Source organism: Anabrus simplex, chromosome 4, assembly GCF_040414725.1.
Source record: "Anabrus simplex isolate iqAnaSimp1 chromosome 4, ASM4041472v1, whole genome shotgun sequence".
Lineage (NCBI taxonomy): Eukaryota > Metazoa > Arthropoda > Insecta > Orthoptera > Tettigoniidae > Anabrus > Anabrus simplex.
Window position 1 is genome coordinate 321037945 of NC_090268.1, and position 26483 is coordinate 321064427.

General features: G+C 39.8%; 1 protein-coding gene across 1 annotated transcript in view; it reads left to right on the plus strand.

Annotated features, from left to right (window-relative positions):
- Positions 1–12016: 12016 nt before the first annotated feature.
- Pcif1 (Phosphorylated CTD-interacting factor 1) overlaps positions 12017–26483 on the plus strand; it is a 381962-nt gene continuing 367495 nt past the window's right edge. Inside the window, exons 1-2 of the mRNA XM_067145685.2 lie at positions 12017–12124; positions 12550–12801. Coding sequence (XP_067001786.2) covers positions 12598–12801 — 204 coding nt within the window. The 5' untranslated portion in view covers positions 12017–12124; positions 12550–12597. The remainder of the gene's footprint in view (positions 12125–12549; positions 12802–26483) is intronic.

A 26483-nucleotide genomic window follows, 5' to 3' on the forward strand; every position in this document is an offset into this window, starting at 1 on the left:
GTAATTGGCAGCTTGTTTACGATTTTTTGTGGGATGGGGGAGGATTTACAGGTCAATGGCCCAACCCTGCACTCCGGGAAGTCGCGGCCATTTTTGAAAGCCAAGTGTTGTATGGGATTCTTTTTTTTCAGGCCGAGAATAATTTGTGACGACGATTCCTTTTTTTTTTTATCAAAAATGGCTTTCACGGCCGCAGATCTTACAATCACATGAATAGAACCAGCTTTTGGGTGGTTAGGCCGTGTGCATTTTGCAGAGTTTCGCCCAGACGTGCCATTTGGGCTCATCAGCTGGATTGGCACGCCCCTCCAGGACACTGCTTAGCTGTGGCAGACCAAGCGCATGGTCCCGCCGTGTTAGCAAATAGGGATTGGTAAGCTGCTAAAGGAGAAGTGAATTCTCCGTTTCCAAAATATATTACTCCCCATGGAGTTAGTAACAGGCGGAGTTGCTGTTTATAAGTAAATATTTCCCCCAAAATGTGAGGGAACATTAGTGTTAGTTTTATTTCTGCGAAACGTCCCTAATCCTGGCATCATGTTTTTATTTTTGTAGGTCCAATGGTGTTGTTCCCTAAAGAGGGAAACAGGTTTGGTTCACGGAATTTCTCCACTGCACCGAATCATCATAATTTTATCTTTGTAAATTACAGTAACGTCATCTCATTTTTATCTTTGTAAGTTACAAATGTAAGCTTTTACGGTAATTATCTTTGCACTACGGGTGCGATCCATGGTCAAAGGGTATTGTGATGACAAATTTTTTAATCGACTATGCCTTGTCAATTAAATAGTTAAATACAATTGAGTTCCTCATTTTCGTAATTAAAATTAATAGTGTAGTATCCTTGTCCAATTATACTCTCGTCACAAGAACCCAAAATGCTCATCTGCCGGTTGCAGCAAGGCTGGTGCAGTTATTTACGGACAGGTAACAGGTAAGTTCTGTAATACACTGTTGTTTTCTGCCTTGTAGGGTATAATACACCCATTACATAAAAAGGAACCGAAAACAGACGTCAACAACCAACGAGAAATATCACTTTTATCTTTCACGTATAAGATTTTTTCTGAACTTCTATTGAACAGACTGACACCGCAAATTGACCAAAAGTTGGGAGAGTATCAGGTTGGCTCCAGGAGAGGGCGCTCTTGACAGGAACAAATCTTGAGTCTAAAAATGATAATCAAATATTACAATGAGCGGCCAAAGAACATCTTCAACTCTTTCGCTGACTTTCAAAAAGCATACGATTCAATAGATAGAGACACATTGATGGACATTTTGAGAGAATACGACATCGATAAAAAAACACTCAACTTACTTAAGTTAACACTAACAAACACCATAACCAAAGTGAAATTTCGAGAAGAGATCAGCAAATACTTCCAGATAAAAACGGGTCCGAGACAGGGTGACATCTTATCACCAACACTGTTCATCGTGGTTCTTGATAAGGTCATGAAAACACTGTGGAATATAATGACTCACGTGCTATAATAGGTATTGAAATAAACATGTCAAACTCAAGTCTTTGGCCTTTTCTGACGATTTGGCACTTCGATGGGACAGAACAGGAGGCAATAACTCAGATAAATGAACTACAGGAGATAGACGAGAAAACAGGTTTAAAAGTATTCTTCACAGAAACAGGATGACGGGCATGGACAGAAATTATGTGAAGAGAACAATGGAGACCTGAGAGAGATTATCAGCAGCAACGGGATGGATAAAGAGGCCATGGAAAATAGGAGAGACAAGTTCGAAAGGCTAAACACTGCCACCAGATCCATTTACAACAAAAATAATCTTTCCATTAATGACAAACTTAGACATTATGATGCTGTGGAAAACCAGTTAATCTTTTTTGGGTTGAAACAGCAGCACAAACGAACCTGGAAAAACTACTAAAGATTGAAAGGAGAATATTAAGGAGGATTTACAGCCCAAGGGTGGTAGAGGGAAACTACCTATTACAATCAAATAAGGAGATATACAAAAGAACAGAAGACCTGGAACCAACAATAAGGAAAATATGGTTGCGATTCTATGGACATTGGGTCAAAATGGGTCCAGCAAGGTTAGTAAACAAATTTTTATTGAAATATACTGCATGAAGAGCAAGGTGGATATGCCAAGCAGATGACGGTAGATCTCACGAGGTTAGGATTTGCAGATGAAGAATGTCGTGATAGAGACCAATTCAAGAAAAGTCTTTCCAACATAAAAGTTCTTGTGGAAGAAAATATAGAGCGCAGAGGGTGTAGATGGGCTGAATAGAAAAGAGCGCAACATTCTGAAAGATTGTGGCACTGTGGAGAAACAGGAAGGAAGAAGGGATGATAAGAAGGAAGGGAAGTGGTTTTGGTGTGGTCCTAAATTTCGCCGGTTCGCAAAATAGAAAGTTAATAAAGTAATTAATGGTAGTAGTAAGGAAGACGGAAGGAGTGATCTATTAAGATACGTAAGTCAAGAAGGACAAAATTGGACGACAAGGTGGTACCCAGGGTTCCATTTCTTTCATCAGCCGAGGCTGGAAGTATGTCTAAATACTTTCTTTTGTATCAGGGGTACTTCACGATTGTGAACCGTAGCGGGAATTGTGCATATTCCTCACTAGATCAGGTAGGGAATATTGCCGGTACTTTTAACATCAGAAATTTAAAGAAGTACGTCACGTGAGAGTTGTTGAGATAATAGTAAGATGATTGGCATAAAAAACTGTAACTTCTGTGAATTTGCGTGTGAATCGAGTGTCGTACGGGTGCACTGAACTCCAGTACATGGAAAAGTAAGTGTTATACTGTTGTGAGGAGAGAGCGGGACACTTAGCGGTCATCTATTTTGACAATGTGCGAGAAAAGTTCTCATATAAGTCATATTTTATAAAATGTATTGATGTGTTAAAGAAATGTTGCATACTCATTTAAAAGTGTTTGTAAGTGTTAATTTCAGTGTTATATATTAAGTTGTTCATGAATCAATCGATTCTTTGTTCTACGATTTATTTATGAGGGAGGCGAATTGTAACGGTTCAAATTCCGTTACAAATATTAATCTGTATTATTATTATTATTATTATTATTATTATTATTATTATTATTATTATTATTATTGTTGTTGTTGTTGTTGTTATAACTACTGTTATTGTTTGATTCAATTCTATAATCTGATTTCGCTATGCATTAATTAACCATAAAATACCCTACACGTCACCTCTGGGAGGTATTAATATAGTACATATTTATTATTTTCTCCAGACCTACAGTATACAATACCCATTTGATCTGATGAATGAGAAAAATAATAATGTCCAGCCTATAGCCAGGATTAAACTACAATAATATGAGCAACAGATACTGATAACTGGCCATGCTTAACTCCTTACCGGAGATCCAATGGCCTTAACGTACAAACAGGCAAATTAAAATAGTAAATAAAAAAGGCATAAATACAACAGAACAATTTAAAATGGAATGAAATGCGCCACTGAGATGTGCTAAATTAAATTAAAATGAGTGGCGAATGCTGGTAATCGGTTGACTTGAGCATGTTGCGCAGCCGATGGGGTTACGCAACATTAACCATGCCCCATATTTGTCTGCCTGAGTATGCTAGTCTGTAACAGAATTCCACTCTTAGCAAACCCAGGCAAGATCACGTTACTGCTAAGTGTGCTGACTTATGTTTACACATGACAGTCCTCTAACATTTAACTTTCTTAATGACATTGATCCACTTGCTTAATCAGTTACGCTGTACTATCACTATTAGCACAGAAGTACTACACTGTTTGGCGTTCCATACTGCAGTTAATAGCAACTCTAAGTAAATTCAATAAACGCATACCCCTACTTACTATAATCGCTCACTCATATGTCCCCCAATCACCTTACACCCCTAACTTCTTCAATAACAACCACCATATAACATCACAAACGAATTTTATCAGTCTCAAAGTCTGCCTTAAATCACGGTATATTAGCCTGTATAATTTTCTCCATCCACCTCTACTTAATACCACACTTACTCTTCTATTTACTCTAATACCATACTCTTATATATTGTATATCTGTTCTAATAATATACCAAACATATGTCACGCACCAAATATAATCTAACATGTACATCTATCATTACGCTAATTATTCAATCCTCCACCATCAATTTCTTTCATGATTTCGTCATCATTACACCAACTAATCGCTTTTCTCAACCTTATAGCCTCATATTCTAAATTTCAATGCTCATTCCAAACATGTATCGCCAACGAATAACATAAGATTGCACCAAATATTCACTTTTCTCAGCATTCAATTCACAATTCATACCAAACACATATTTACATAAAATTACCATGCTTCACTCCTGAATCCAACAAACAATACACTAGTTACTTTACCAATTTTCTTTGTACCTTACATTCGCCTTTTGTTCCTATATCATACTAACACAGATTCACATGCAAATAACATCAACTTTTCCATCATTACACTATACCTATTATACCAACACATACCACCATCACCGTCAAGTTCACTATACGGACACACCAATTACAACTTCAACTCCACCTCATAAAACACCTCAAGACAATTATTCAAACAAACACCATTTCTCAATGCTCATCCCTTTCCACACTTAAAATTCTGCTATTACATGTACCACCAGTTCTCCATCTCCAAATTTCATCAATAAATAAACACATACAGACACACCAATTACAACTTCAACTCCACCTCATACAACACCTCAAACAAACACCACTTCTCAGTTCTCATCCCTTTCAACACTTGAATTCTGCTATTACATGTACCACCCCTTCTCCATCTCCAAATTTCAGCAATAAATAAACACCCTTCATTACATACATATTCAACCATGCTTAACCAATTTCAATACCAAGCCATATTCCACATTAAATTTGCCATCACGACCGCCAAACCAAAATTTACAAACGAACACCACTTCTCTATTCTCATCCCTCTCAACACTTACAATCTGCCATTACATATACCACCACTTCTCCATCTCCACAATTCAGCAATAAATAAACACATTTCATTAATAAATAAGCACACTTCACTCCCTACCAAAAAAACTACCACCATCATCGTCAAATTTCCTATACCGACACCTACCTCCAATTCCACTTCATAAACACGCGTCTCGATAACCATGCCCTTAATAACTTACTTACTGTCTTTATTATAGTTTTTGCTTCTTGTTACAATACTCTCATCACTTTTTTACCTCCCCACATATCCCTAAAGTTTCTGTTTCTCCATTTGCTCCTACTCAGATCGAGACTCTCTCAGGTTGCCTCTGACCTTACTTTTTTACCCCGCGCTTCCCTTACTTTACTGCTTTCACTTCCCTGCCTTTCCTCCTCACTGTTTATGGTCACATTTTCACTTGGCACCTATCCCTGACTCTCTTCACACAGTGCACTGTTACTTTTGGTATTAACATTACTGCCTTCCCCCTCTTCTCTCCCCCTGTGCGTGGGGGCGGTAGAAACACCCACGGTATCCCCTGCCTGTCGTAAGAGGCGACTAAAAGGGGCCTCGGGGGCTCTGAACTTTTGAGCGTGGGTTAGCGACCACGAGACCCTCAGCTGAGCCCTGGCATTGCTTTCACTTACTTGTGCCAGGCTCCTCACTTTCATCTATCCTATCCGACCTCCCTTAGTCAACTCTTGTTCTTTTCCGAACCCGATGCTATTAGGTTTGCGAGGGCTAGGGAGTCTTTCATCTCCACGCCCTTCGTGGCCCTTGTCTTCCTATGGCCGATATCTTCATTTATCGAAGTATTGGATCCCTTCCATTTTTTCCTCTGATTAGTGTTATATAGAGGATGGTTGCTTAGTTGTACTTCCTCTTAAAACAATAATCACCACCACCACCCCCTCTTCTCCCATATCACTATTTTTCACTTGCTTATCTTTCCCGCTGATCGCTACACTTCTCTCTGACTCTTCGTCTTGTTTTATCTTCATTTCTAGATCCATCAGTCCATTCACAGACCAGATTCTACTCCAGTTGTTGCTTGACACCACTAGTCCCTGTCCTCTGATGAATGCTCTCAGCCCATGATGTCTAACTCGTGTCATATGTTTTCTAAGAACTTTTTGGTTCCTAACCGCTTCAGTTCCCATGTCCCTCTTGATCCATATTTTTTCATTCTGTATGTTACCCGCATTGCCGACCACAATATCAGCCATCAACGTAGAAAATAGTTGTACTTTGATAGACCCATTGCCTCTAATTCTTCCCACTCTCTGCACATCATCTATGCCCACTTCATTAAAATTGATTTTCATTTTCCCCTGAATTAGATCCACTACTTTATAAATTGTAAGCAGTTTATCCTCCCTCTTCTCCACAGACACGCCATATATAAATAGGCATTTCTTTCTACGATTTAGAGTGTTGGGTTCCACTTTTGCTTTCAATTTCAGCATCTCCTCTTCTAATCGTCCTATTTTTTCTCTTAATGCTGCAACTTCTTCGGCATTTTTCCTTACTTGCGATGCAGTGTCTTCTGCCCTTTCTCGGAACCATCTCTTCATTTTTTCAAACTCCCTCGTTTGCTCTTGAATCATATTTTTGAGTTGCCCAAAGGGGCAGACTTCTACAACCACCTCTTTTACAACTTTTCTGATTTCTTCCATGTCTTCCCGGCTCATATTCTCACTGGAAGTCGGACCTGGGTTCAGTTCTGCCCCCCCCCCCCAATCCATAACATTATCATAATCACCGCCACTGACAGCAGTAATTCACTTTTCGTTTCCATTTCTATTTTACACCCTTTTGTCTTCACTTCTTCTTTCTTCTTTCTTCCCTGCCATCTTCCTATGATTGCCCTGTATTGGTCCACACCAATCATTGTTCGTCAGCTCCTCGCTACCTTCTTGCACTCAGCACCTACACTCCCTTCTCCCACTCCAGGGAGCCTCCGCTCAATACGTCTGCACTCGCCAGTGGCTTAGGCTGAACTGATATGCATTAATTAATTATAGCTTGCTTTATTGTATTTAATTTATTGTGTATATATGTGTGTGTTAGCATTAAAATAATGTAGAGTGAGAATTACTGCCTAATATCGGATATGGATCTATTATTTTTGAATCTACCTTTTAAACATTGCAACATATAGTGCAATACTGTTACGGTAACTGTCGAGTCATCGTCCTGCCATTGTATACATTTAGATTGTGGAGTTTCTACTTTGCCTGAGGTTATTTCATCACTATATGTAACGCTTGGTAGCTGGGTGGGAGTGACATCATATCTGTTTTGTTGTTGTTTTTAATTCTGACGTGGGTATTATGCCATGTGACAACTAATGTCTATATAAAGTGCTCTATCTTATAGCAGCTGGTCCATTGGGGTCGACTGGAAGGAGACAGATGGCGAACAGTGAGATAGTCAGTCGTATGGAGAGTGAAGCCACAAATGGTCAGTCCATCAGTTGAAGATAGAGCAGTGATATGGATACGTAATCGTTAGTGACCAAATGGATTATATGTTCGGTGTGTGTTTCGTGTATCTGTTCGGTCGAGCTTTTGTGTCAGTTCGGTGACAGCCGAATATTGAGTCATCGTAATGCAGACTAACAGTTATCAGCGAATTACTTGTAATGTTGAGTGTGTGTGAAGTGTGAATATAATTTCAAGCCATGCTCTTTCTCGTGTGTGGAACTAAAGGGTACATCGCCAAATTAAGCTTGAGATACCTACAGCTGATACCAATTCAAAGGATTATGTCGTACTAGCTTCAAATTTTTGAAGGTACCGTACTGTGAAGTGAATCAGTGAGGGATAAATTTCTTGTACAACTTTTAAATGTCCGGTCAAGAGGATTTCAAATTCACTGCCTAGAGTTTCTTTCAGTTGTAATTTCAGAATTTTATATTATCATCTATATTATCGCAACAAGTTTTGCAATTTCAATTATAATTTTAAAGAGTATATTTTGTTTAGTATCAAATACAATTAATTGTTTCATTTCAATAGTAGATCAGATAACCTCAAATTTTATTGGGGATACAAAAATTCAATGTCCTTTTCCTAGAATCTATATATCATGTTGTCAAAGTAAGGTTATTACCTCACACTCTAGAGATATTCAAGATTCTCATTCTGTTATCGTTACATTTATTTGTAGCTGGCGGTCATCAATAATTGCATGTGTATGTAATTAGGTAAGTACTAAGTGTGAGTACATAGTCCGACGAATGATTATTGTTGCATTCTAAATTAAATTAGTGAGTAACCACACTACTCCAGACTTTTCACGGTGAACGTTTTTAATTTTTTAATAGCAAACTCGGTATTCTACAGTGAAGATACCAGCTAGACAGCGTAGGTATCTTGGGTTGTCTGTGACAGGCCAGTCTATTCCGCAGACCGAAACCAAGGCGGTGCTCAAATATTACGACATCCCGGATGAGCTCTAGCAACTATTATCTCGTTCCTATTGCTTATTTGCGGATGTCAGGGTTTTATTTCAGGGCTTTCAGTGAAGGGCGTTTTTTAATGTTTCTTTATTTGCACGAGGTCTTCTCGTAGCATATCGGTGATGTCACTGAAATTTGAAGAAAATTCTGTGTCTGCTTCCTTTGTTAGAAATCTGTCGACCATTTCTGCACCATCCTCCGTTCCCCACCTTTCCCCTTTGAGTTTTAACAAAATAGAGACGAAGCCCGCCTCTTTAGTTCCGTTTCTTCCAGGTAGGTTTATAGAGTGGAGTATAGTTTGAGAGTGAGAAGGTGTAGTATTGTAACAGATATAGCATATAGAAACTATTTTAGGCACTAATTTCTCCCATGATTTCTGAGTTCTTTAAAATATTCCCCCTCCGCTATATCTCTTAGTACTAGAACTTAGGTTTACTTCAGGGTGTTTGCTGGTTTTCTCGGTAGTTTGAACCGTAAACGATCCTTGGATTGAAAAACCGGGTTGTGCACACTCCTTAATGCTCTAAGCCAGGCGTGCTAAACAATGCCCGTGGTGAAACATCGCACGACCTAGAATTGATCTCGCACGCGTGCGGGCAGAACTTCTCCTTTTTAGGCGGAGGGAGGTGAGTTGAACTGACAGTATGCTTGCTCACAGCAGTGATGAGTAAACCAGATGTCTCCATGCCACGTGAAATAAAAGGATGATGGAATACGTGAGTGAAAAGAGGAAAAGTTACGGTATATTTGATCCGGAAAGGTCGCACTGTTTTCTAAGTCGCGAACATGAAGTAGAAGCTCATTGCTTAGTATGTAAGAGGCATTCGTCTGCAAAAAGCTTAATGCTAGGTATCACTATGAGCAATACCATATACATCAGTACAGGATTCGCGGTTTCAGGACCTCGATGTTGTGAAAGGAAAGTTGTGACTCTTTTCCGTACCGTTTAGTTGTCAACCTACCGGGCGAGTTGGCCGTGCGGTTAGGGGCGCGCAGCTGTGAGCTAGCATCCGGGAGATAGAGGGCTCGAATCCCATTGTCGGTAACCCTGAAGATGATTTTCCGTGGTTTCCCTTTTTAACACCAGAAAAATGCTGAGGCTGTATCTTAATTAAAGCCATGGCCGCTTCCTTTCCACTCCCAGGCCCTCTCTATCCCATCGTCGCCATAAGACCTATATGTGTGGGTGCAACGTAAAGCAACTTGTAAAAAAAGTGTTCAACCAGAAGACGCACTCCAGAATTTACAACTGGAAACTATAGTGTTAATATGTGACGAGCGGCGTAATCAAGAGTACAAAGAAAGGGAGATTTATTAACTTTTACCGAACACCTGTCCCATTATGCTTCTCACAACTACGAAAGTCTGCGGCAGAAATCCTGTCAATCTTTGGAAGTACTTGAAGACGTGAACAATTTTTTTTCAGGATGAAGATCAACAGATCTCTATTCCGATCTCGACTAACAGGCATACATCTCAATGCAGTAATGAAAATAATGTCTGTCAGCACCATCAAGCCTAACAATGACCGATTTATTGTCAGCAAACGTTAGCAGGGCTCAGGATATCGTTGAACATAAATGTGTCGCTTTTAAGCAATTTTTTTCAGAAGAAGTAAAATTACGGTGTCCAGACTGACCGCATGATGGCGCTGTGGTGCACTATAGCGCATAGGTGGCATCGTAGTATGGTACCATGTCAGTCAGTCTCTCGTCCCTGCGAGAGACAGTTGAATGCATGCATTGGAAGCAGACGTACGGTCGTTATTGTGACGGTGATTTGAATGGGCCCGTCGGACCTTGACATGTCACAATTTGAGCAACGAGGAAACATAAATTTCTGCCAGAAATTAGGTAAAACCGCTGCCGAAACGTTTGAAAGGATGCAGCAATTTTACGGTGAGGACGCATTGAGTCGCAGTGTTGTGTTTAGGTGTTACCGACGATTTGTGCAAGGACGGGACAATTTGGAAGACGACCGGTATGTGCGTAATTGTCGGCCACAAACAGTTCGAACGGAACGCAAGATCCAAGAAGTTGCAACGTTGGTGCGTGCTAACCGCTCCCAATCGGTAGACGATGTCGCAGCAGCAATAGGAATCAGTCATGGTACCTGCCACGGAATTCTGACGGATGGCCTCAAAATGCCTCGTGTTACCCAGCAAAGTTTGCCACGAATCCTGTCGCAAGACCAACGTGATGATCGCATGACTATTTGTGGTGACCTCATCAGTAGTGCTAACGATGATCCGATGTTTCTCAACCGGATAATAACTGGAGACGAACCAACGTGTTTCCTTTCAGCGGTTCTTCCAGCAGCTATACTTACGTTTGCAATCGTGCATAACGGCCAACGGCGACTATTTTGAGGGTGGATATGGTTCTGTGTAGGTGTACGCCGTGTAATGCGGCATCGTGTGCAACACTCAGAGTCGGGCGGTTGCCTATCCTCCAGGCGTCAGGGCTCAGAACCTAATGACTGTACTATGTAGACAAGTGCCCACCGGAATGCTTTTAAAGTTATTGAATCACTTTCGTTTTGTCAAGAGAATACTCTTAATTTATTAATTATATGTACCTTGAACATGTCAGAATCTGATTCTTCTTTTAATGTTTGTAGTATTTAAATATCCTACAATCCTACGGGTATTGTCTTTGTATATATCAATAATGTGCTTATTATTTCAGGTAAATTAACATTTTGTGATGCCTTATTAATGATATCGGTGATGGTAGCGCATTTTGTTCGTAATGGAGGAAGGAATACTCTGTGTCCCTAACGCATCTCCTTCGAATTTCTCCGCTCGAGTCAGCGTGTGCCAACTGAACCCGCACGGGAATAAAGACACCCTGCACGCAGCTCGCCTGGCGTGCGCTTGACCTTGACGTGCCTGCTCTAAGTCAAGAACGCGGACAACCAGCATTACCATTCCTCATTTTACCCTTAGGAAAATAATAATCATGAAAATAAGTGGCTTCTGAGAGCCAGGGATTTCAGTGAACTATTGGACCTTCTGAGAAGCCGCATCTGTTGTAGGAAGAATTCTCTAATTATTGTTTCGGTATTAATGCGGAAGTTCATCGCAATCTTCCGTGGACATCAGTTAAGATTCTCTTGGTTATTCTTCACCTAGTCGCGCGTTTATTTTTAAATGCCGTCAATTGTAATATTGGACATTGCATAATACTGAATACGTCCGTGCTCAGCGGAAAATTTTCTATTGGGTGCGTGTTTACCTTAATAACACCAGCAATCAGCATTTATATGGAATTTTAAAATAAACACTAACAATAACACCTGCATATCATTCTTTTTCAATTTCATTTTTCAGTGATTATAAAATTAAGGCAGATATTTCTTATACACACACACACACACACACACACACACACACACACACACACACATATATATATATATACCCTATATATTATTCACTTTCCCATTCTAAAATGACCCGAGGCTACAGCTATGTGACATACGCCTCTACATATATTTATATACTTTACCAACGCCGCAAACAATTTAAGGTCACGTGACTTACTTCAGCTGAGAGCAAATGGCGTCGTCAGGAGTGAGGAGCGTTTTGTCGAATTCATAAAATCATGAATGAATTCCTTTTGTATGGTTTTCGAATGAAGTTTTATTTATTAGAAAGATTTAAGTAAGTATTATGTCTGATATTAAATAAAATAAAGGTATGCTTGATCTGTGTTTTAAGCAGAAACTTAATATAAAGTGTGCGCGTGTGATGAAAGTTTGTAAACAAACTGTCTAGTTGACAGGTCAGCACGAATACTTCTTAGATACAGAAACATGTTCGTGTTGCGTGTGGAAAATGAGGTTGGATTTAATTAATTAGGTTTTTTAGTTTACTTTTAAATTCTTCAGTATATTATTTTTTTCGGAACAAATACCTGTTAAATCTCCTCATACCTGTCTGTCAAAATTTCTTAAGGTAGTTACCACTTTTTTTTTTTACCATGGTGAAGAAGGTCTATTTTGTAAAATGTGTTTTAGATCTAGAGTAGTGCTTGAACGTTGTATTAAAGTGTGACTGTTGCTGCATCAAAGGGTTTCTTCTTTTAGCTATAAATTAATTTCAAGACTGGCTGCAGAAATTAAAATTAAGTCAAGATGAATGACATTAGTGGATCACAAGATCTTGCAGGAACATCTGCATGGGACTCAGTTTCCCAAGTTGCACCATTGTCCCATTCTCATCATCATGACAATGTGACTGTGCTCGTCCCAACACCTATTAAACTGCCTCCTGCAGTTGGACTTGAAGGAACGATACCACATCCTTCTCCGGGCCCTCAGATGCCTCAGACACCTCATGTAAGTGGGAGTTAAATTATGTTGTTTTATTTCTTAACAATGTAGTTGCGATCCCTTGCATTCCCATCTTATCCTCTTCATCTCTTCCCATTTCTTACTGGTGTGTTGGCCTTCCCAATACGTTTTTTATAAATGGTAGAATTGTATTTGTTTTGTATTTAAAATTAGTTTTGTGAAAGTAGTAAATATATCCATTATGCAAGTGCTAGGCCATTTGAATGACAATATATTTTTGTTGGCAGCAAATTTAATTTCTTCTGAATACCACAAAAAGACATGTAGTCATCTGTGTCATGCAAGGAGATGTTGGGAATTGCTTTTGTTCGAGTTCCAAGCATTTTGGGCTTTGGCTAATGAAATTATACATGACTCTTCTTCATTTCCTCGAAGGTGTGTGGATTTATTCTGTACATGTTATCTTTTAATGAACCCCAGAGATAATATAATAATTTTGTGTGGCTATTTCTAGCCTGGTGCAGTCCTTGTATGACAGACCCCGCAAAGGGTGGGGGGCATCTGCCGTTTGTGGTAAAATGCACGTTGTTGTAGTGGATGGTGGATGGTGTGGTGTGTGAGTTGCAGGGTTGTTGGGGACAGTATAAACGTGCAGCCTCCGAGCTAGGTGAATTAACCACTTAAGGCTAACATCTCTGACCTGGCTGGGAATTGAACCCGGGGCCCTCTGAACTGAAGGTGACTACGCTGACCATTGAGCCAAGGAGCTGGGCACCCCAGAGATAAGTCACAGTTGGATCAGAAGAGCAAGTGTACCAGACTTTGTTACTGTTAATTGCCTGTCAAATACTTCGTCAGTTGCTTGCAGTTAAGCATTACTTCAGCTGCATGAGTCCTGCTAGAAAAATGTCACTTTGCTCCCTCGTAGTAAATTCTTCAAAGAAAGGTTGCAAAATTATTGGCACCTATCTATCACTATTAATTGTACCTTCCCATGAACCTGCTACTCAGGCGTAAAATACCTCTCGCGGACCAAACACCCCCTGTGGGTGGGGGAGGCAGACGAATAATACACCCACGGTATCCCCTGCCTGTCGTGAGAGGCGACTAAAAGGGGCGACCAAGGGATGATTGGATTAGAACCATGAAACTACTTGTGATTAGTACTACCACGCGGGGAACACCATGGGTCGTTATTACTTGCACGTAGTACCACTATGTTAGGTACCAAATAGGTTTGTGATTAGTAGCAATCAGGAGCACCGTGCGGTCAGGCTTTTACGGTACCTGTGATTAGTAGCACTATATGAGCGACACCAGGGTTCTGGCTTGCCTATGATTAGTACCCACTACATAAGGAACACCACGGGATAGTGCGAGTCCCTGTGGTTAGTACACGTATGTGATGAAAACCATAGGTTTGCGTTGCCTATAAATGGCGCCGCTACGTGTGAAACACCATAGGTCTGTATTACCTGTGCGAATTTCATTACCTGTGAGTAGTACCATAATGTGTGGAATACCGTGAGTCTACGATACTGTTGATTAGTACCGCACCATGTCCAATACCATGGTTCTTCTTTCCAAGCAATAAGTACCATTATGAGAGGCCGATGACCCCCTTAGCTTGCAAGCATCATCAATTCAGTATTGACCTCTAGAAGCAGTCCGTTGGTCAGTATTACTATTGTTCGCCGTCAGTTCCTGAGACTGACGCGTTGCGGGTCGGCTCCACTGTTTGTTTTAACTTCATCCGTTCATTTTTCGTCCTCACTTTTTGAATTCTGGTCAGTGGAGGATTTATATTTTTATTTTGTCATTGCATTTCATCCCATTTCGTACCATCAGGGGCCGATGACCTCGATGTTAGGCCCCTTAAAACAACGAGTATCATCATCATCAATTGTACCTTCAAAAATAATTATTATTAGAAAAGCGCACTAATGTGCATTACAAAATTTATTGACCGTTTTAGTCTTTGTTATAATCGCATAGAGATTTGTCATTGTTTTTACATCTTGTATATGTCACAGAACTGATCACACAACGAACACTCACATTTTTTATTTTATTTTATGGTGGTACCTGTGCACTGCTAGTTTTATTATTTTATTATCACATGTCTTAACTTCTGGTTGGCGTTCAGCCAATTTCGATCCAACATGGCATCTGTGCTGTAGAACTCTAGCGGAATTTCTTCTCTCTTTTCCGCCTCTCCACTAGGTGTGCTTCTACATTCTTTGTGGATGGCAATGGTAGTTTTATCCTCAGTTCTTCAATAAGGAAGAGTTCCTGTGCTAGTTCGTATGTTAGGCGGGAACGCGTGTATTTTGAGATGCACATTGTGGTCTTTAGGAATTTTGCTTTAACTCCTTCTATGGTGGCCAGGTCTTTCTTTGTTAGTCTTTCCCATATCAAGTGGATTCCATAGGTGAGTATTAGTAGGATCTTTGTGTCGAATAGGTGCATAGCTGTTTTTAAGGATAACTGCTGTAGATTGTTGATGTCGTACATGGCTTTCATGGCTGCAACTGCTTGAACCTATTATTCTTTCACTAGTAACTGCGAACCACAGACCTAGTTTTTTGATCATGAAGAAGTTCCTAATGCAGCATAGGCCTATTAGCTTTCTCGGAACTCCAGTGTTGATAGTTGTTCTTATTAAAATATTCTTATATCCCCCCTTTTCAAATATATGCTTCATCACAAAACAAAATGTGATAGGATTCAATAACTCCATCATGGATGTTGTGTAATCCATTCAAATATCTGATCCTACATCAGACATCACCAGGTCTAAGTTCTTGCACTCTTGCAGGGTTTTGAGCTTAAGTAACTTTGTGGCCTTTTGTACAGAGCTATAGCAAATTGCTGAGAAAGACACAGAAGTTATTTTCTTGACAGTGCACACAATCTCATCAAGAACTTCCTCTATGAGATCTGTACATCATTATCTTTGCTTCTTATCTTGAATACTCCCCCTTTTTCAAATATTTTTGGACTAATTTATGAATTATAATATGACTTGAAGCATACATTAATGGAATACTATGGGGAGACCAACAACTATTTGCAAAGGGCCTCCTTAAAAGCTTCTAGTGGCAGATTTTGAAATTCTCATCACATTTTATTAAAAAGTTATTCCTCAGATGGTATGAGACTTTGAGTTCTGTAATTTATATGTTAATAAATTGATTTATAGTTTGAATGGAAAGTCCTATAAGGAGAGATATTTACAATGGGTCTTGGGAGGAACATTTGCCGTTATACAAATAGCCTTCCTTTGGATATTTAAAACACTGATGATATGCAAACTTTTACTGTACAACATTAGATAGAGCCCGCCTGGTGGCCATGATCGTTAAGGCGTTGAAGTCAAAAAGGTCTGACACTGTAGTTAGCTGGTTCGAGTCCTGTTGGTCGAAAAAAATTTCACCATCGAATATTGGCTTAAAGAAATGAACATCACAGAAAACACCATCAGGAATTGCAAGGCTTTTGGTACTCTGCTTGCAAGGCACACATTCTTGGAAAAGGCTAAAAGAACCACAGAGAAACAATGGACGGAAAAACGCAAGAAACTGCATAGTGAGTTCATGAAGAGATTTTAGGAGGAGAAGACGAAAGGAAAATCATGATCAAGCTAACAACTTTCAATACGTTCTGTAAATGGGCATAACGAAGAAAGAAGTGGACATGGTGGTATACAATTTATTTCTAATCACTAGATTGTGTACCAAAAGCCTGGATTAAATTCAAACCTCTCCACATTGCTCATATGTAGTGAGGGCATATGATGCTGTTGATGGTGATTCGTCCGTTGGATGGGGCGTTAAGCATTGAGGTGACTCGGCGGTGCTATTTGACAGGAGTAGGCTATGTGCTGGCACCAGGTTTCACCCTCTCCCTTCCTACTATCATATATCACATAATTCATTTCATCTCATTAACTCCTCTGATGAGGTTGACATCAGGAAGGGCATCCGGTCATAAAAACCTGCTGCAACAAATTCATCTCACATAATACCCTAACCCATAGAGAAACAGGACAAGGGTTGGACAGACAAACACTGTATAACACTAGACATTAACTGAAGGAACTTAGGAAAAATGCATAGTATGTTTTATGAGCATATGGGTTTAAAACGGCAGTTTTCAAATTAAAGAGCAAATATAACACCCTAGATAATGTACCATACTGGTTTTCGATATGGGACTCCCATGTCAATCTTGGATCTAGATTTACATCTAGGCTTAAGTAGGTTAGCACTGGGCGAGTTGGCCGAGCAGTTAGGGGCGCGCAGTTGTGAACTTGCATCCGGGAGATAGTGGGTTAGAACCCCATTGTCGGCAGCCATGATGATGGTTTTCCATGGTTTCTCATTTTTACACCAGGCAGATGCTGGGGCTGTACCTTAATTGAGACTACAGCCACATCCTTCCTACTCCTAGGTCTTCCCAATCCCATCGTCACCATAAGACCTATCTGTGTCGGTGCTCCGCAAAGCACATTATAAAAAAATAGGTTAGCATTTTTTCTATATCTACTTGGATTTTTTGGGCTGAATGTTATGGTATGAGTTTTTGTCTTCATTGAGGAGGAAACCATTTACCTCAAACTAATATTTTGCATCATTAAGAGCTACTTTTGATTGTATCAGTAATTCTTACATGCTTTTATCGGAGCTTAAAAATGTTTGATTCTATTGAGGTTTTTATGTCTCTTATGTAAGTCGGGCTCATAATTTGAAATTGAACATTTTGATATTTTCTGTAAAGATGATCGTGGAGAAGGACTGGGAAAAAGGAACATATGTCATCTTTATTTGCCTAGATATTGGGGAAGGTTTACAACAGTCTACAGAGACAAAGAGTCTGGGAATGCTTTGAGAATAATCTATATCATGTGCTGTAATTAATAAAGTCAAAATGCTGTATGAACATTGCCAGAGTTGTGTCCAAATAGGGGATGGATATTCGGAGTTGTTTGAGACTAGCCAGGGTGTACAAGGCAGCATACTATCACAACTTTTTGTAATGGATGAAATTATGGAAAGAGTTAAACACTCAACAACAACTCTGAGTTTAAAGCTCTTAACTTTGCAGATGATGTGGTGATATGGGTTGATAGTGAGGCTGAAGTACAATAGAAGCTGAATGACTGGAATGATATTTTCAAGCAATTTGGTCTCGAGATAAGCAAGTCCAAAATGGCAGTGTTGCCTGTTAGTTGTCAGAACATCCGTACTAACATCACTCTAGATCTGGCTGCTCCAAATCCACGAGCTTGAGTATGCGTACACGCGAGTACACAGCAGTGTTGTTCGGAGCACAGCTGGAGGGGGATTGGGGACGGAGGATGATACCCAGTACGTCACTGGGTGAAGTTCATAGTCTAAGTCCATGTGCTTCTTGTCAGTCATGATTTTGTGTTGTTTCCCATCACAACATAACATTCTGTCAGTATGTCAATCCGGGGAGGCCTGTTGCCTAGTTCGTGGGAAGAACAGTTCCTCTTACTGACAAGGACAGACTCCCGCAGTGTCTGATGTGTCAAAAAATGCTACATTCAATGAGGAATTGGAACGTAGAGCATTATTTCACAACACTTTGTTCAGTTCTGTATGAACAGATGGAAGGTGATGCACAGCAGGAGCTCATAGCTAGACTGAAAGCCGACATACAGAAAGACGAACGGTACGTTTAAAAAAAGAAATATCACTGTAGACTTGTTTGACATAAACCGTTACAGATTATTCATACGTTCTTTTCCAGGTGAATTATTTAATGAAACTACCAATGAGGCAGCAATTCGAGCAAGTTACAAAGTCGCTCACTTCATAACGATGAATGGCAAGTGGGGCCTGTTGTGAAATTGTGTTTGCTCGCTGTTGAGGAATGTTTAACTCTAGGAGAGAGGCAGAAATTTGAATTGGTCTATCTCCCAAAACATACAGTCTCTTGTCTCATTTGCACCATGGGAGGGGATTTGGAGAAACAGCTCAAGAGTAGAATTCTAAACATGGTGGCCTTCTCGCTTGCACTTGATGAACGTATGGATGTAGTTGATTATGGTCAGCTAACTATATTCGTGCGCAGTGTCGACATGGGACTGCAAGTTATGGAGGAACTCTTAGATGTGGTACCACTGGATTACGTTGCTATTGGTCAAGATATAATTGAGGTCGTTTGTGAATCTGTGGACAACATAAGCTTACCTTGGGAAAAACTCCATTCGGTGGCTTGAGATGGCGCACCGCAAATGTTTGGGCGAGAGCAGGCCTCTGTCTCTCGGTTAAAAAATTAAGTTAAATGTGAATTCAGGAAGGACGTGGTGACTTTACTGTTTTTTCACCAAGACGCAGTGAACTGGACTCTGGAATCTGTTATGAAAGTTGTAGTGACGTGTGTAAATTTTGTTTCGTGTCTCGGTGTTAAATATCTTATCTCAAGTTCAATGGGGTTTTTAAAATAATGATCTCTATTAATCGAAGATATGTATGATAAAGTCAAAGCGTTCACAAAAAAGCTTAGTTTGTTTGAGCGGCAGGTTTCAAATAGAGATTTATCGTTTTTTACTCACCTCGGTTCTTTAAACATGCTTTCTGAGACCTCTTTGGACAAGTACCTAAGGAAGATCATGAGGCTTCTCCATTATTTTGAAATGAGGTTCCAAGAGCTCGATGATTGTGAAAAAGAAATGCGATTATTCAGCACTCCTTTCTCGGTTGTCTCTGAGGATTACCCGCCGTCAATGCAGTTGGAAATAATAGATTTACAGAGTTCTACCTTACTAAAAGACAGATATTAGAACACTCTGGATCTGTCATGATGGTATCGTTCACTGCACAAAGCAATGTTTCCCAGGCTTCACAAAAATGCAGCACAGTTCATGTTTATGTTTGGGTTCACATACTGTTGCGAGTAACTTTTCTCGGCCATGACCAAATAAAATTCTCGGAGAATCAACATGCGCATCATGTCAGCAAATACAGTGACTCTCGATATATCGGCACTTGTGTTCGCAGTGTACTGTGCACCCTCTGATACTCTATTAACATATTGTGTTCTGTATCTTGAACTTGTTTTATGAATATCTCGTACATTCCCACCTCCACAGTCATGCAATCCCATTGTATAGTATTCTCCGTCACAGGTCTCCGCCAGTATCTACCGCGCCGTGACCACAGCTTACCCCAGAGCAGAGCTGTATTGTATGTTGCAGGCTTACTAACGCAAGGCGGCAAGTACGCAGTTTGGCTGGAACAGCCTGCTTTAGATGGATCAAACATCAGTTCTGGTATCTTGGCAGTGTAGTAACAACAGATAGCTGACCATCTGCAGAAATCATTAGCAGAGTACAGAATGGAGCACAGTTTTACAGTGGCATGCACTGAACACGAGCTACCTCACTGCATCTGGGGCAAAAAATTTTGTATTTACATTTTCTTATTTCTTGGAATGTTTTTTTATCAAGTTAAAAAACCTGCAAACAGCTTAGTCAAGGCAAGTATAGCTGTCTTAATAACTCATTTGTTCATTCTATCGCAGTTCAGGTCTCTCCATTGAGTTGGGTTTCTTTGCCTGCGTGAGAGAGAGCTACCCCAGCAAAATTCAAGTCACGTGGTTGAAGTATATGCTTTAAGCCTCCTGTTCTTGGGGAGGCGGCATGGTAGCTGTTGGCGTCGCTCGAGATTCACAGCGCCTTACGGTGGGGGGGAGCAGCCTGCTTGGGTATAAGCTAGTTGTAATAGCTAACACTCGAAGTTGTTCAGTGCCACAAACCCAAGGCTACAAGAAAAAATAGTGTAGCCACTTGCATATATCCTTGCTAATAAAGTTTTATTAAATCAATTGTAATAAATGTATTTGTTTTATTTATGGATTTTGGCATGTATGAATTTTTTGGGACCAATTCATTGATGGCATGTGTAGAGGATTTTTTTTTGATACATGAGGAAAAATAATTAGGTTGCCCAGCATAAACACAGAGCTAAGCTTGAAGAACCAAAAAGTTTATATTTGGTTGCTCTGTACAAGTGGGTTTGCCTGTAATGATGGTATATTGTGAACGTTTGTAGCATTTCTCTTGGATTATAGGTGAAATTTTTGCAATTCTGTGTTATTCTTCAATGAATATAACAGTGGTATAGGTCGTGAGGAACGTTTGATCTTGTTTGTCGTTGCTGTACCTACACTCAGTAAGCAGGTGAAACTAAAACTTTGGCGATGGTAAAATACCTGCTAAATTTTGCTCATTCAGTTTAGGTTATGTTTTTTAAGTTAAAAAACAATCATTTAGTCCCATTATATTTCTGTGAAAACAATGACTGTACTATTACGAAGCATCAGCGGCTGAAACTGTAAGTAAAATGTTTAAAATTTGCTGTAGCTTATGTTATGATAGGTCCTCACTGTCGTGATTACCAATTTGGAAGTACATGTGAGTATGTGATTGAAAATATTATTCAAGTGAGTTATAATTTCATAAGTTCTTTAATACCTAAATTATCTTATTCATTGTCTGATCTGTTTGCTTATTATATTCCACTTAGTTATCAAGTGAGTTTATAAAATAGTTATGTTGGCTTTAAAGAGAGTAGCTGGAGTAACGAATGTGTTCACCGCATGCCACTGCAGTTTTATCATGTTGTGAGAAAACTTCTTTGGGATAAGCAAGTTTCATTAAGATCAAAATTAATACTTTACACAAGCTTCTTTGTACCATTTACCACATACTGTCTAGAAATTAACAGAAATATAAGGAAACTACAAGCAGTGAAAATGAAGTACGGAAGAACCATGATTCAGAAAGCAAGGAGGGCCAAATAAGAAATAGCGAGATAAGCCACCTTGTCCAAATGAAAGAACCCCTTAGCGAAATGTGTCGAAGCCAGGCTGAAATGGTTTGGTCATCTCAAAAGAATGGACCCACAAAGAACAGCTGGAGTGTGGTTTGAGAAGGAACTCGAAAGCAAAAGATCAAGAGGTCAGCCAAGGAAGAGATGGATCAATCACATTGGAAATGATCTAGCTGGACGAGGCCGGGATTTGCAGTAGAGTATGGAAGAAGACATCCCCATCGACAGAAGTAAATGGGGAGCGCTCATTCACCGCAACCAGGAAACTCGAGCTGGTTCAAGATGATTTTTTTTTCTCTTCTCATACGCTGTAGTAAGATCATTCTTTTTATGAGTTTATAGTAAGTTCTGAACGTATCTAACTTGCATGTTTAGTGACTTGAATAGTTTAGTTATGAATGTATTTTTAATTGGCTTAATGGAGAACTGAGAGAAGCTGAGCATCTGTAATATATTTTTTTCTATATATATTTCTTTTCTCTTTAATTTTATTTCTCTTTGTGAAGAGTTAAAAGGTCAAAATAAATAAAAAAGATGGCTGCACTTTAAGATGGTGTTACCTTCATACTTGCATTAAATCGCACTCCCTACCGAGCTCGATAGCTGCAGTCGCTTAAGTGCGGCCAGTATCCAGTATTCGGGAGATAGTAGGTTCAAATCCCACTGTCGGCAGCCCTGAAGATGGTTTTCTGTGGTTTTCCATTTTCATGCCAGGCAAATGCTGGGGCTGTACCTTAATTAAGGCCACGGCCGCTTCCTTCCCACTCCTAGCCCTTTCCTGTCCCATCGTCGCCACAAGACCGATCTGTGTCGGTGCGATGTAAAGCAACTTGCAAAAGAAAAAAAAATCATGGCCCCAACATTGGTGCTGATACCTGGAATTCCTGTGAGTGAGAGTACGTGCATAGTTTAAAGTACCGTGATTGTTGTGTATCACACAGGTATCAAGGTTGATGGAAGAAATAGGATATAAAATGAAGAGCTGCTTTCACAAACCTACAAGGACACGTAATTAAACGCCAACGATTGCTCTCATCACGACGGATGAGTATTGATAATATTTTATAACTCTTCAGAAATATGCTGCAGTTATTCACTTACTGTGGCATGGTAATAATGAATGTTCAGATGGTTGAAATGGAATTTTGAATTATCCAAATGCACAGTAGTAATTAAATAACCTCAAGAGTATGTGTGATTGTGTGGTACCTACTGCTGCCTGTAGGGTGCGTCACACGCAAGTGTTCGACTGGTGTTGCCATCTGTCGTCGAATGGTAATACTTTGACCTACTGCACACCACCCTGGTAGGGGGTTAAACTACTCAGTCAATTAGGTAGCCTCCAGTTATAAACTGTTCTCTGATTCATTTTAGGAAAATTACTTGTGTACATTCTGGATTTTGCAGCTGGTCTTCACTTTGCAGGTAGCCGGTTGCACCTTTGCCATACTGATCATTGGAGCCAGTCCAGGGGGACATTCCGACCTTTGAACTGGTGGGTGAAGGAACTTTTCATTGCTGCTCTTTGAGAAATATCCGTTCCATCAACTAAGAATTGTAGTGGAACCTTGGAGGACTTGGTGGCCTGCATCCTTGATATTCATGACATGTCCAATGTTTTGGTATGAACGATGCTGTGTGTAGCAAGATGGAATATCTTGTTCATTCCCCTTGGCTTCACCAGTTGCTCTTACAGATCCTCATAGTGCTGGGTCTTGGCTATTGCAACTGCTTGTTTTGCTGCAGACTTGAGGGTCTTGTATTACTTCTTTGCTTTGATTGCATTGTGCACATCCTCATTCCACCACCAGACTTGTTCTTCAATAAATTGCCTCCCAGAGTTTGTTTTCCCCACTGTTTCAGCACCATGGATAGTCAACAATGCCAGTCGAGATATTCTCTACATCTTGCTTAAGATCTATGGTAAGTATCCCAAGGGTCCAGCCCCACGGTGTAGGGGGCAACGCGTCCGCCTGTCACCTGGCGGCCTCGGGTTCGATTCCTGGCTGGGTCAGTTGTTTTTAATTGTAAATGATTAATATACCTGGCTTGGGTACTGGGTGTTTGTGTCGTCCTTAATGTTCCTTTCCTCATATTCAATACCTAACATGTCGTACGTACGACATTGTAACTGGTGTAAAACCTTCAATTATTATGTTCAGTATATTTTAATTATATTTTATTAAATGCTAAATTATGTTTTATTAAATGTTAAATATGATTAATATATGATTTCCCTGTAAATATGTAGTATAAAATTGTATAACCTCAAATACGTATTGTGTATAAGTTTAACCTCAAAATCCATATAGTCGAAAGCGGTAGAAAATTCCATAATGTTCGTATGTTAGACTTATTGTACTATAATTTGGTATATATGAATGGTTCTGGAAACTTACTGTAAGGTTTTATTCTCCAGATACATGTAGAGACATTACGAATGTTGTAGATATTTCCATGTGCATTTGTAAATAGTAACGAAGGTTCGTGTACCCATTCGACTAGCTGGTCGATCGATGTTTCGAGTGTGTTCCATTAGAGTGTTGTAAGAACTCTTCCAGAAGTCGATCATTCTAGATGGTTGATCGAATAGTATATATATCGAGCTGTCAGTCAGTGAAGTCAGTTCTTAGGACTCAGGCAAGTGATGGACTGCGAGTAACTGTTCGGCTCCGAGGCGGAGTCGGTGAATTCAAGAGAGTGCGTGTTATAGTGCGCGAGTCAGTGTTGATATCTGTACTTGTCAGAATCAACTTCAGGGTACTCCGCTATTGAGTGTTGTTGTGTCATTTGCTACTGTGTATAATTGTGTGTTGTGACGTACAGTGTAAATAAAGTAATTTATACAAGGAAGTGAGCGTGTTCTCGTGTGATATTTATTTACGTAAAATAAAATCGCATTGTAGAACGAAAACCACTCCCGCCATTTCCAAATACACGTAGGTTTACAACATATGGTGCAAAGAAGGGGCAAAAGATCTTCTTTCGGCGCCCCGAATAGATAGCCCAAAAAAAAAAAAAAAAAAGTATCCCAAGGACCTTTACCAACTTGCTTTTACATCCAGGAAGCTTCCACCACTTATTGTGTTCAGTACCAGACATGCAGCAGCTCTTCTTTTGAAAGAGATCAAGTGTGAGGTCTAGAATGAGCAAGCGGTGTAGAGGAACAATGCTGCTGGGTAAAATTATCTTGGCATTCATCACTAACTTGATATCATTTTGCTTGAGAAACCAGTAGTCGATTTGAGATGTATTAAGGTCAGTGATATAGCTGAGTGAATAGAGAAGCTAAAATCAACCAACCACTGTTTTTATGCCTCAGTAGAGGTCAGTGTCAAGGTCTGCAGAAAGAAGAATATGGTGTCATGCATGAAATACAAAAAATCTGATCACATTTCGAACTGCAATGTAGAACAGTTATAGTCTAAATACTTAGTAAGTGTCCTATACAGGAATCATCCTTGCATGTGTTGAGGGGCAAGCAGAGGGGCCTCAGGGTTCCCAGTAACATGGAAAGTCAGGGGAAGTCAGAGATTGTCAGGGAATTTCAAACTTTTCAGGGAAAGCCAGGGAAGTTGACTCAAATTTGTTATGTGTTAGGTAATAATAATAATAATAATAATAATAATAATAATAATAATAATGGCATATGGCCTGTTAGGTGACCTGCATGTCTGTGAAGATAAGGGCCCTACCTAGGATGAATTCTAATGGTGAATACGCCACACACACCCAGCCCCCGAGTCATTGGAATTAACCAGTTAAGGTTAAAATCCCTGACCCGGCCGGGAATCAAACCCAGGATCCTCTGAACTGAAGGCCAGTATGCTGACCATTCAGCCAACGAGTCGGACATGTGTCAGATAATTCATACTGATGACAAACTGCAACCTGTGAATCCTTTGAAGCAAGGAAAAGTGATCAATTGTTGAGGTAAGTTGAAATTTATTTTAAAAAATTAAAACTGTGCATGTTTTGGGCTATGGCAGCATTAAAATAAGATGAGTTTGTTGAAATGCTGAACAGTGTTTGGTGGCTGTCACCCTTCTAAGCTGTACAAGTATATTTTTATCTCAACAAAATATCTTTACATTGCTGAGATAAATGTATTTGTGCTTTGATAAAGTTTTTGTGTACAGTTAACATGCCTTTCTTTTGTTTCAGATAGGCCTATGCATTAGATAAGATGGCAAGAAAAACAACGTTCAACTATCAGTGGCTGGATTCAACCCTTAATCCAGAGTTTGTAGATTGGCTCAGTTATGTAGAGGACAATAAACTTGAAGCCTACTGTAATGTATGCAGAAGGAAGTTTAAACTCAGCAGTATGGAGCACCAGGCAATTCATTCACATAGAACTGGACCAAAACACACTCAGCTTCAGAATATTAAGTAAAGACGGCCGTGATTGTCATAATTTTTTGTCAAACCTAGCGCTAGTTCAACAGTATTAAGAAGCGTAGCTACTAGTTCAACAGAAACAAGAAGTGTAGACATTGGACATGGATCTCTTGATAGTGCCACTGTCAAACCATGTGTTAGTTCAACAGAAACAGTAAAGATTGAGGCAGGGATAGAAAGTGGAGAGTTGGCACACTGTGCTACTTCTTATTTTAATAAAGATGAAGTAGCCGAAGCAGAAATTTTTTGGGCATTAAAAGTTGTTGCTAGTAAATACAAGAGGGGTTCGTGTGGAGATATACGTAATACATTCAAACTTATATTCCCAGATAGTGGAGTTGCATCAAAATTCACCTTTGGTGAAAGTAAGTGTTCCTATATGACTAATCATGGTATTGCATCATATTTCAGTGAGTTATTCACAAACAATTTGAAAACTTGTGCGGATTGTGTAGTTTCTTTCAA